This window comes from Manis pentadactyla, chromosome 1 (assembly GCF_030020395.1).
Source record: "Manis pentadactyla isolate mManPen7 chromosome 1, mManPen7.hap1, whole genome shotgun sequence".
NCBI classification, from domain to species: domain Eukaryota; kingdom Metazoa; phylum Chordata; class Mammalia; order Pholidota; family Manidae; genus Manis; species Manis pentadactyla.
In genome coordinates, this window is record NC_080019.1 from 124,930,039 (window position 1) to 124,942,148 (window position 12,110).

Genomic DNA, 12,110 nt, shown 5'->3' on the forward strand with positions numbered 1-12,110 from the left:
TCTGCTGTCCCTAGACTAGTTTCAACTCTTACAGCAATTTCTTTTGGTACTAACCTCCATAATTATAAATATGTGTTTACACTGCCATTGTTAGGTTTTCTTATTTTAAATATACCAACTTACTAATATAGAGGATGAAGATTTACTGCTCTCCAATACACACACCTTTTTACCCTCTTACCCTGCATACTATTTGGTTCATTTCCTAATTTCCTTCTTTATCCTTTACCTAACCTAGTCAGTATATTTTTCATTCTCAAATATGCCAAATATACACCCTATCACTTCTGTCAAATAAACTTAAAACACATACTTTCATGAGGCCTTTCAGTTACAACCTTACATGAAATCTTGAAAATATATGCAAAATTAGAAATAAGAGATACACAATAAAATGAACAGGCTTTCAACTGTCCAATAATTATGTTCTGTCTGCAAATCTGAATTCCCCAAGACTTGATTCCTTATTAACTATATTAACTGTATCTCATTCAGATTTTCAGTTATATATTCTTAATTCTCGAACTAAAAGCATATTTATTATAAGATACAAAGCACCATTCTTATTTCACTTGGGTTTACTTCCCTGTGTAAACTTAGATATATAATTTAAAATGTACCTTTATCTCCACTTAACATCTACCACTAGCTATCAGAGCCATATTGCTATGCTTATGATAATTAAACTAACCCCTAACCCTTATTCTAAAATCTATTACAATCCATAATCCCTTACCCAATTCTAAAATCCAAAAAGGCCCTGAAAATAAAAAATTCTTTGGGTTTAACACCAAAATTATTTTAGTGACTTCAATTTATTTAAGAGTATTTATAATCTTTATTTCATGTTGTGTGACTAGGCCAGTGGTTCTTAACCGGAGGCCATTTTGCTGCACAGGGGGCACCTGACAATGTCTGGAGACATTTTTAGTCGTCACAACTGGGTGGGAGGTGCTGCTGACATCTAGCAGGTAAAAGCTAGGAATGGAACTAAACATCCCATAACACAGGGACAGATCCTTGCAACGAAGCATTATTTGGTTCCACAACATCAATCTTACTGAGGTTGAGAAACCCTGGACTAGACTCATGTTTGTGGAAGACATATTACCGTGTCGATTACTGAGTGCTGCCTAAAACGCTCCTGAGGGCATATAGGATACATGATAAAAAGACGGTATTACTTACTTCTGCTCAAAAATCATAAAATCTCTTTATTAGGTGTTTCTTAAATACCATAAATCTGATTCATGTTAGGAAGTAATAAACTACAGCCCAAATCTTAGAAAACAAAGGAGATGAGTACAGAAATTCATTGAATATAACAAGTAGGAGGAACAACAACTTCAGTTTAATTCTTTTCTATCACAGTTTAAAATAAACTAGTCTAACGCTGGACACCACAACAAACTGTTTTCCTAGATCTGCTTATCATTCTCCATATTCAAGATCTCACCTTATTATACTTCAATTAAAAAGACACAAAAATCAGTAACATAAAATAATAACTGAGACTCTTGAAACACAGTAGCTATTTACCTTTTTCTGTGCCTGAGAATATAGAGATGATTTTATTCCTGGGCTTTTTTTCCTCTGGAACAGAGGGCAAAGGTTTCAGACTGTGATTGGCTGACAAAGGGTCTTTGCCTCCAGTGCTAAATATTGTACTGCTCATTCGCACAGGTGGTGCTGGAGGCTTGTCTTCCAGTTCTCCGTTATCAGACATGATTCAAAATTATGATATGGCCTGAAATAGACAAACAAAACAGTATGGTTAAGAACAAGGTAAAAAAAACAGTAATTCCTGGAACCTAGAATTATGTATATAAATGTTTTATCACTGTGTTGTACACTTGAAACTAATGTAATGTAATACTGTGCGTCAACTACCCTTCAATAAAAAATAATTATCAAAAAAAAATAAAATAAAATAAAATAAAAACAAACAAAAAACAAAAAAATAGTAATTCCCTCCCCAACTTCGAATAAGCATATTTATCTACTTAGAGGGAAATCTGCAAAATTTGTAAAACTCAATGAGTAAGAAATTAAACTGGCTATCGATATAGGTAATCTCACCTAACAAAAATTTGGTAAATGGTTAGTTAGCTGAGGGAATGTTTGAAAAGCTATGTCCAGATTAAAGGACTGTGATAATTTTTTTAATTCATTTTATTATCATTAATCTACAATTACATGAAGAACATTATGGTTATTAGACTCCTCCCTTCACCAAGTCCCCCCCAACAAACCCCATTACAGTCACTAGGACTGTGATAATTTTTGGAAAGTATGATGATACTAACATCAAAAAATATTCGTCTACATGCTTCTCAATGTGAAGCAGTGTGAGATGCATAAGATCTCCAATAAAATCATCCTCCCAAGAGTTTAACCTGAATCCAGTCAGGCTTACATGATTTACAGGGATAGTGGGGCTAGAGGGATATGTTCAAGGACAATATAAGGAAATAGCCAAATCCAGAATATGGGCCCTTCTGCAAGACAGCTGTTGTGGCTCTTCACAACGTCAGTGTTGTCACCCTGGACTACAAGCCTGAAGAGACCTGGTGGCCCATGCAATGCAGTACACAGCCTTGTTCGGATCCTGGTTAGGGGTGAAAAGCTGCTATTAAAACATTAAAAAAAAAATTCATCTAATCAACTGATTCTAAGAACAAATGATCCGGTGAAAAGACAGAAAACATACAGTCTTAAAAAAAAAAAGAGAATCCCACAGAGGAATAATATGTCCTGACCGGCCAATCAAAGGCTATCTCTCCAAGAGGACTATTTCTAGGGCAAGGATAGGATGCTTGCTATTAAATGTACCAAACAACACCCCCCAATTCTGAGTCCATGCTCACTAGCCTTTCAATGACAACCTACCTTCCATATAAGCTTTCCTATAGGATGAGAATGTGCCACCTATGCAGCATTTGGTTACTTTGAAAATCTGACATGCTAACTACACACACCTTAGTCTCCCATCCAAGTACTAACCAGGCCTGACCCTGCTTAGCTTCCGAGATCAGGCGAGATCGGGCGTGTTCAGGGTGGTATGGCTGTAGACGCACACCTTAGTCTCTTGTAAGTTTTGCAGACAGTCCCATAGAACTTGATCCATTTGGGAACACTGACAAAAGTAAATCCAGAACTTGGCTGAAAACCAGGTATGGCCAAATCCCAAGGTTCTGTTATCCTGTGATGCCTTGTCCAGGCAGTCAAGTAACCCTCTTCTTCACAGGACTAATTCAGTGCAAACTTCAACGTTGTTTACAGATAAATTACTTATTATAAAAACTCTGTTAACATATATACTTATACATATATGTTTTTTGTCTTTAAAAAATGTGGATTACACACATATAGAACAAGCAGAAAAGGGGAAGGGATGCCTAAGTTACAGATGAGTTCTGAAACACAAGTATATATATTAGGAAACATCACCTTTTCTCACTAAACAAGGTTTTGACTGGACATTAAATCTCGATTTGATTATAGTTTTTTAATGCATGTAAGTGAACAAAACTTCATATATATACAATAAAAAGAATGCCAACTATACTTAGATAAAATTAAATTTCATTTTTTATTTAGTTTGAATGCTAGTACATGAGAAAAAAGCAGGTATAATTTGAGAACTGAGGGATGAAGAGGTTATTGTACCTAATATCACTCCAAATCTTATAGCTTTTGATTTCCTTGATAGGAGTATGCCACTAGCACTGTATTACATATTTTATCTGCCATACTGACTTATTTTTCAGCCTATGAAAAAAGGAGAAAAATTAACATTTTGAGGGTAACCAGCTAGAGAAAGGCTGGGAGAAGAAGTGAAGATCTATGTCTGTTATTTGAGAAAGGCTGACTGAACTGAAATTAATACTGATGGTCAAGTGAAGAAATGGGGGTGGGATCTAAGAAGGTGGTGTGGATGACAATCGAATGGTTCTTCCAGCCAGCTGGTCACATCGTGTGGGGTTTATTTTGTTTTGGGGTAGGATGCAAGCAGCATGCAACTGGATGTTCTTAAGCGTGGGCTGTCACGTGTACATTATCAAAGAGGACTTCTCTACTGCTATAAATGAGGAAAGATAAGGCTCAGTAACAGTACTTTGAGGATTATTTGATGAATTGATAAATTAAGACAGATGTTTATCTGTTATGTGAACATAACATTAAGGCAAAACAGATCACTTTTTGGGGTGGCCATTAAGCCTAGAGCGGCTGGCTCTCTTCCACCTTAAAAACAAGTTACAACATAAACAGCCTGTTCACATTTTGATTATACTGTGAACTTTCCATATTTATGCATATTAAACAATCAGGATAATACCACTAAATTTCAAAATACATTTACATACATTTAGAAAAGGGAATGCACCAAAATATTAACATGGTTACCTGTGGCTAACAAGTATTTTTTAAATTTTGATGTCATTAATATATAATCACATGAGCAACATTGTGGTTACTAGATTCCCCCCATTGTCAAGTCCCCACCACACACCCCATTACAGTCACTGTCCATCAGCATAGTAAAATGCTATAGAGTCACTGCTTGTCTTCTCTGTGCTCTACTGCCTTCCCTGTGCATCCTCCACGTTATGTGTGCTAATCGTAATGCCTGTTGCTAATAAGTAATTTTTAACTTGATTATAATCATAGTTGTGCTAAAAAAATAATAAGTATAAAACAGTCAGGGCCCAGTAATTGCTTAGTGTAAACTGACTACCAGTTGCATCTTTGAGGCTGGCTTGCTGACGGAGGATGGCTAGAAACCGCCCGTGCCTCTTCAGCTGTGTGTTGTCCTGGGCTGTGGCTAACAGCATGGGTTGTGGAATCAGACTGTTCTGGCTGCAATCTTGGTTCCACCATTTACTTAAGTGTGTGGCCTTGGGTAAATAACTTAATTGTGTCTCAGAAATCCTTGGAGAAATGGCTGGTTCTATGCAGAACAGAGAAAATAAAGGATAAGCCTGAAGCATCTTAAAGTGTCAGGAGTTAAGGACAGATGTAAAAAAGGATGAGGGCATGCCAAGGGGACACAGGAAAGAGTTCTCAAAAGCCAATGCCCGAGAGGGGCGGAAGATGGCGGCATGAGTAGAGCAGCAGAAATCTCCTCCCAAAACCACATATATCTATGAAAATATAACAAAGACAACCCTTCCTAGAATAAAGACCAGAGGACACAGGACAATATCCAGACCACATCCACACCTGAGAGAACCCAGTGCCTCGCGAAGGGGGTAAGATATAAGCCCTGGCCTGGCGGGAGCCGAGCGCCCATCCCCCCAACTTCCGGCGGGAGAAGAATAGGCAGAGCGGGAGGGAGACGGAGCCCAGGTCTGCCGAACACCCAGCCCCAGCCATCCGGGCCAGAGTGCAGACACAGTACGTGCCCAGGGGGCCCTGGATACTAGGAAAACAGGGCAGCAAGAACAGTGAGCGGGCACCGGAGGCCTGGCGCCGGAGGACACCAGAAAAGCGAGTGACCACTTTTTTTTTTTTTTTGCTGTTTTGTTTTGGCGAGCGCTTTTTGGAAGTCTTAAAGGGATAGGGACCCCAATACTAGGGAAACAGGGCAGCAACACCGGTGAGCAGATGCCTGAGGCTGGCACTGGAGAATAAAGAAAAATGAGCGGCCACTTTTTTTTTAATTAAAACATTTTTTTTTTAATTAAAAAAATTTTGCTTTTGGTGGTCGTTGTTTGGTTTTGGAGGGTGCTTTTTGGAAGTCTTAAAGGGACAGGGCGGGTCACTTAATCCAGAGGTAGGGAATTCGGAGATCTCTGGGCACCCTAAGCCCTGGGCTGCAGGGAGCAGGGAGGCCCCTTACGGAGATAAATAGCCTCCCAGCCGCTCCTGCTCCAACGCGACTCCACCATTTTGGAGCAGCTGCCCGAGCCAGGCCACGCCCACAGCAACAGCGGAGATAAACTCCATAGCAGCCGGGCAGGAAGCAGAAACCCTGTCTGCGCGCAGCTGCACAGCACAAGCGACTAGAGGTCGCTGTTCTCCCAGGAGAGGAGGGCCACAAACCAACAAGAAAGGAAGTTCTTCCAGCCGTCACTCGTCCCAGCTCTGCAAACTATTCCTATCACCATGAAAAGGCAAAGCTACAGGCCAACAAAGATCACAGAGACAACACCAGAGAAGGAGACAGACCTAACCAGTCTTCCTGACAAAGAATTCAAAATAAGAATCATAAACATGCTGACAGAGATGCAGAGAAATACGCAAGAGAAATGCGATGAAGTCCGGAGGGAGATCACAGATGCCAGAAAGGAGATCACAGAAATGAAACAAACTCTGGAAGGGTTTATAAGCAGAATGGATAGGATGCAAGAGGCCATTGATGGAATTGAAACCAGAGAAAAGGAACGCATAAAAGCTGACATAGAGAGAGATAAAAGGATCTCCAGGAATGAGACAATATTAAGAAAACTGTGTGACCAATCCAAAAGGAACAATATCCGTATTATACGGGTTCCAGAAGAAGAAGAGAGAGGAAAAGGGATGGAAAGTATCTTGGAAGAAATAATTGCTGAAAACTTCCCCAAACTGGGGGAGGAAATAATCGAACAGACCACGGAAATACACAGAACCCCCAACAGAAAGGATCCAAGAAGGACAACACCAAGACACATAATAATTAAAATGGCAAAGATCAAGGACAAGGAAAGAGTGTTAAAGGCAGCTAGAGAGAAAAAGGTCACCTATAAAGGGAAACCCATCAGGCTAACATCAGATTTCTCGACAGAAACCCTACAGGCCAGAAGAGAATGGCATGATATATTTAATACAATGAAACAGAAGGGCCTTGAACCAAGGATACTGTATCCAGCACGACTATCATTCAAATATGACGGTCGGATTAAACAATTCCCAGACAAAATAAAGCTGAGGGAATTTGCTTCCCACAAACCACCTCTACAGAACATCTTACAGGGACTGCTCTAGATGTGAGCACTCCTAAAAAGAGCACAGCACAAAACACCCAACATATGAAGAATCGAGGAGGAGGAACAAGAAGGGAGAGAAGAAAAGAATCTCCAGACAGTGTATATAACAGCTCAATAAGCGAGCTAAGTTAGGCAGTAAGATACTAAAGAGGCTAACCTTGAACCTTTGGTAACCATGAATTTAAAGCCTGCAATGGCAATCAGTACATATCTTTCAATAGTCACCCTAAATGTTAATGGGCTGAATGCACCAATCAAAAGACACAGAGTAATAGAATGGATAAAAAAGCAAGACCCATCTATATGCTGCTTACAAGAAACTCACCTCAAACCCAAAGACATGTACAGACTAAAAGTCAAGGGATGGAAAAACATATTTCAAGCAAACAACAGCGAGAAGAAAGCAGGGGTTGCAGTACTAATATCAGACAAAATAGACTTCAAAACAAAGAAAGTAACAAGAGATTAAAAAGGACACTACATAATGATAAAGGGCTCAGTCCAACAAGAGGATATAACCATTCTAAATATATATGCACCCAACACAGGAGCACCAGCATATGTGAAACAAATACTAACAGAACTAAAGGGGGAAATAGACTGCAATGCATTCATTCTAGGAGACTTCAACACACCACTCACCCCAAAGGATAGATCCAACGGGCAGAAAATAAGTAAGGACACGGAAGCACTGAACAACACAGTAGAGCAGATGGACCTAATAGACATCTATAGAACTCTACATCCAAAAGCAACAGGATATACATTCTTCTCAAGTGCACATGGAACATTCACCAGAATAGACCACATACTAGGCCACAAAAAAGAGCCTCAGAAAATTCCAAAAGACTGAAATCCTACCAACCAACTTTTCAGACCACAAAGGCATAAAACTAGAAATAAACTGTACAAAGAAAGCAAAGAGGCTCACAAACACATGGAGGCTTAACAACACGCTCCTAAATAATCAATGGATCAATGACCAAATCAAAATGGAGATCCAGCAATATATGGAAACAAATGACAACAACAACACTAAGCCCCAACTTCTGTGGGGCACAGCAAAAGCAGTCTTAAGAGGAAAGTATATAGCAATCCAAGCATATTTAAAAAAGGAAGAGCAATCCCAAATGAATGGTCTAATGTCACAATTATCGAAATTGGAAAAAGAAGAACAGATGAGGCCTAAGGTCAGCAGAAGGAGGGACATAATAAAGATCAGAGAAGAAATAAATAAAATTGAGAAGAATAAAACAATAGCAAAAATCAATGAAACCAAGAGCTGGTTCTTCGAGAAAATAAACAAAAGAGATAAGCCTCTAGCCAGACTTATTAAGAAGAAAAGAGAGTCCACGCAAATCAACAGTATCAGAAATGAGAAAGGAAAAATCACGTCGGACCCCACAGAAATACAAAGAATTATTAGAGAATACTATGAAAACCTATATGCTAACAAGGTGGGAAACCTAGGAGAAATGGACAACTTCCGAGAAAAATACAATCTTCCACGACTGACCCAGAAAGAAACAGAAAATCTAAACAGACCAATTACCAGCAACGAAATTGAAGCAGTAATCAAAAAACTACCAAAGAACAAAACCCCCGGGCCAGATGGATTTACCTCGGAATTTTGTCAGACATACAGGGAAGACATAATACCCATTCTCCTTAGAGTTTTCCAAAAAATAGAGGAGGAGGGGATACTCCCAAACTCATTCTATGAAGCTAACATCACCCTAATACCAAAACCAGGCAAAGACCCCACCAAAAGAGAAAACTACAGACCAATATCCCTGATGAACGTAGATGCAAAAATACTCAACAAAATATTAGCAAACCGAATTCAAAAATACATCAAAAGGATCATACACCATGACCAAGTGGGATTAATCCCAGGGATGCAAGGATGGTACAACATTCGAAAGTCCATCAACATCATCCACCACATCAACAAAAAGAAAGACAAAAACCACATGATCAGGAATGTAAGTTAGTTTAACCATTGTGGAAAGCAGTATGGAGGTACATCAAAATGCTCAAAACACTTTCCATTTGACCCAGGAATTGCACTCCTAGGAATTTACCCTAAGAATGCAGCTATCAAGTATGAGAAAGATCAGTGCACCGCTATGTTTATCACAGCACTATTTACAATAGCCAAGAATTGGAAGCAACCTAAATGTCCATCGATAGATGAATGGATAAAGAAGATGTGGTACATATACACAATGGAATACTACTCAGCCATAAGAAAAGGGCAAATCCAACCATTTGCAGCAACATGGATGGAGCTGGAGGGTATTATGCTCAGTGAAACAAGCCAAGCAGAGAAAGAGAAATACCAAATGATTTCACTTATCTGTGGAATATAAGAACAAAGGAAAAACTGAAGGAACAAAACAGCTGCAGAATCACAGAACTCAAAAATGGACTAACAGGTACCAAAAGGAAAGGGACTGGTGAGGATGGGTGGGTAGGGAGGGATAAGTGGGGGGAGAAGTAGGGAGGTATTAAGATTAGCATGCATGTGGGGGTAGGAGAAAAGGGAGGGCTGTACAACAAAGAAGGCAAGTAGTGATTCTACAACATTTTGCTATGCTGATGGACAATGACTGTCAAGGGGTTTATAGGGGAGACCTGGTATAGGGGAGAGCCTAGGAAACATAATATTCGTCATGTAAGTGTAGATTAGTGATACCAAAAAAAAAAAAAAAAAACAACAAACAGAAAACAAAAAACATAAAAAAAGAAAAAAAAAAAGGGCAGTTCCTGTGTGGTAACCTCCAGTGAGTTCTACACAAGGGTATAAAGGGCATATAAAAGTGTAGGCAAAGGGTCTGTTTGTGTTTATACAGAGGATCAAAGCCTAATTGGGCTACCCCGAAAATGAACTAAGATACGATATGAAAAAGAACTTCCAACATCAGCACTCTCTGGAAGACTCATGCCAGAAGATGATCATCAAAAAACCCCAACAAAGATCCACGCACTGCTACAGCTGTAGATGCACTCATCCCACCAGCTCCTGGACTTGCCATGGGAATGAAGGAGATATCTAAGCTGGCCTGTGCATACAGTAAAACAACAAATTTGACTGGATCTGTACTGTTGGAACGCAACCAAGAATTAGGAGAAGTGCAAATTGTAGCACTCCAAAATCTTACAACTACAGACTATTTACTGCTAAAAGAACATAAGGGATGTGAACATTCCCCAGGAATGGGTTGTTTTAATTTGTCTGATTTCTCTCAGACTGTTCAAGTTCAGTTGGACAATATCCACCATATCATAGATAAGTTTTCACAAATGCCTAAGTTTCTTACTGGTTTTCTTGGTTTCACTGGAGATGGCTGGTAATTACAGGTATGCTTTGGTTATGTAACTATACTCCTATTATGTTAATGTGTGTGCGCAATTTAAGTAGTAGCTTAAAACCTATACATGCTGAAGTTACTCTACAAGAAGATATGTCAAAGAAATAATCAATCTCCCCATGTTTTCTTCATCCTGCTACTCCTATAGCTTTTCTTCTTCCTTCTTAATTACAACCCTTAAATAGAATTCGTGCCTCATATCAAATTTACTGAGTATCATAATTCTTCCAAGTGGTAAAAATATCTCAAGACAAATGTGGGCATAGAAGCTACAGGGCATAAATATGCAAAGAAATAAAAAGCTAACCATTTCAAACAATAAGGCTTCTCTCTCATTTACCAACTTTACATTTCCCTGTATGGCCCCGGAAGATGACTGGTTAGCCAGAGACGGGTAAGATTCCTCAAGGGAGGAACAACCTAAGACAGGCACAGTCGCAGGGGGTCATCAGGTGAGAAATTGGGGATCAACAGAGGTGAGGCTTAGAACCTCACCCCCCCTGTTCTGAGAGAAATCTTCTGCATACGTGGATGTTTTATTGCCCTTGTCTAGCTTGGATTAACACACAGTCTACAGGCACACACCTGATCATCTACATTTGCTCCCTTACAACACTAAACTATGTTTTCTACCTTTATCTTGCATTTACCTACCACTTCAGCATTTTATGAAAAATAATAATAATAAAGAGAGAAATGTGGTATCCACATATAAATCAAGTATAAAAATCAAATGAGTATTCATATTTGAACTGACTGTTTATAGTTCATAATGCATGAGCAAAACCGAAAGTTTCTGTGATGACTGCCCTTGTACTGTTCACTATGTAACTTATTCACTATGTAAGAATTTGTTCTCCATGTAAGAACTTGTTTGTTAGGCCTCAGAAGATTGGAGACTGATGAAAATTAGGCTTGGGGTGGATTAATGATTGTGCATTGAGCATTGACTCCCCTATACAGAATTTTATTGTTGTTAACAACCATTTGATCAATAAATATGAGAGATGCCCTCACAAAAAAAAAAAAAAAAAAAAAAGTACACACTTCCAATGGTAAAATAAATAAGTAACCAGGATGTAATGTATAGCATAAGGAATATAGTCAAGATATTGTAACAGCTTGGTATGGTGATAGCTGCTACCTAGAATTGTCATGTATATAAATGTTGAATCACTATGTTGTACACCTGAAACTAATGTAATGTAATACTGTGTGTCAACTACCCTTCAATAAAAAATAATTATCTACAAAAAAAAAAAAAGGCAATGCCCAAAGTATGAAATACTCATTATTCATAAATACAAAAAATGAGTAATTAAGTAAAATTGGGGTGATGGGACAAATCTCCCTTACAAAAGAATTCCAAATGATGTATGCAGACACATGCCCTTCTAGGAGTTGGCACTTAACTCTCCCACCCCAACTTGAATATAGGCTGGACTCAGAGACTCATTTCCAAAGAACAGAGTATGAAAAGGGAACAATAACTTCATGTTGGAAACTCTGTCAAACACTGCATTAACCAAGTGATTAACGTTAACATCACCAGTAATATGTCATGTTGATATCACTCACCCCCTGATCTAATGTGATGAGAAGCATGCTTCAACTCTGTGGTATTCCCCAACACCCATAACCACACTCTGATCATGGGAAGAACATCAGACAAACCTAACGGTCATTCTAAATTCCTAATCAGTACTCTTCAAAACTGTCAAAGATACGAAACACAAAGACTGAGAAACTGTCACAGAGCAGAGGAGTC

The 12,110-nt window shown here is 38.9% G+C and overlaps 1 protein-coding gene across 2 annotated transcripts in view; it reads right to left on the reverse strand.

The window, feature by feature from the left end:
* PAK2 (p21 (RAC1) activated kinase 2) overlaps positions 1-12,110 on the reverse strand; it is a 126,738-nt gene that overhangs the window by 58,721 nt on the left and 55,907 nt on the right. Inside the window, exons 1-2 of one of the 2 annotated variants that reach the window (XM_057501485.1) lie at positions 2,417-2,572; positions 1,540-1,747 (exon numbers count right to left, since the gene is read on the reverse strand). In XM_057501485.1, coding sequence (XP_057357468.1) covers positions 1,540-1,726 — 187 coding nt within the window. In that variant the 5' untranslated portion in view covers positions 1,727-1,747; positions 2,417-2,572. Of the gene's footprint in view, positions 1-1,539; positions 1,748-2,416; positions 2,573-12,110 lie in introns of those variants that run through there. The other variant, XM_036875151.2, reaches the window with a different exon arrangement.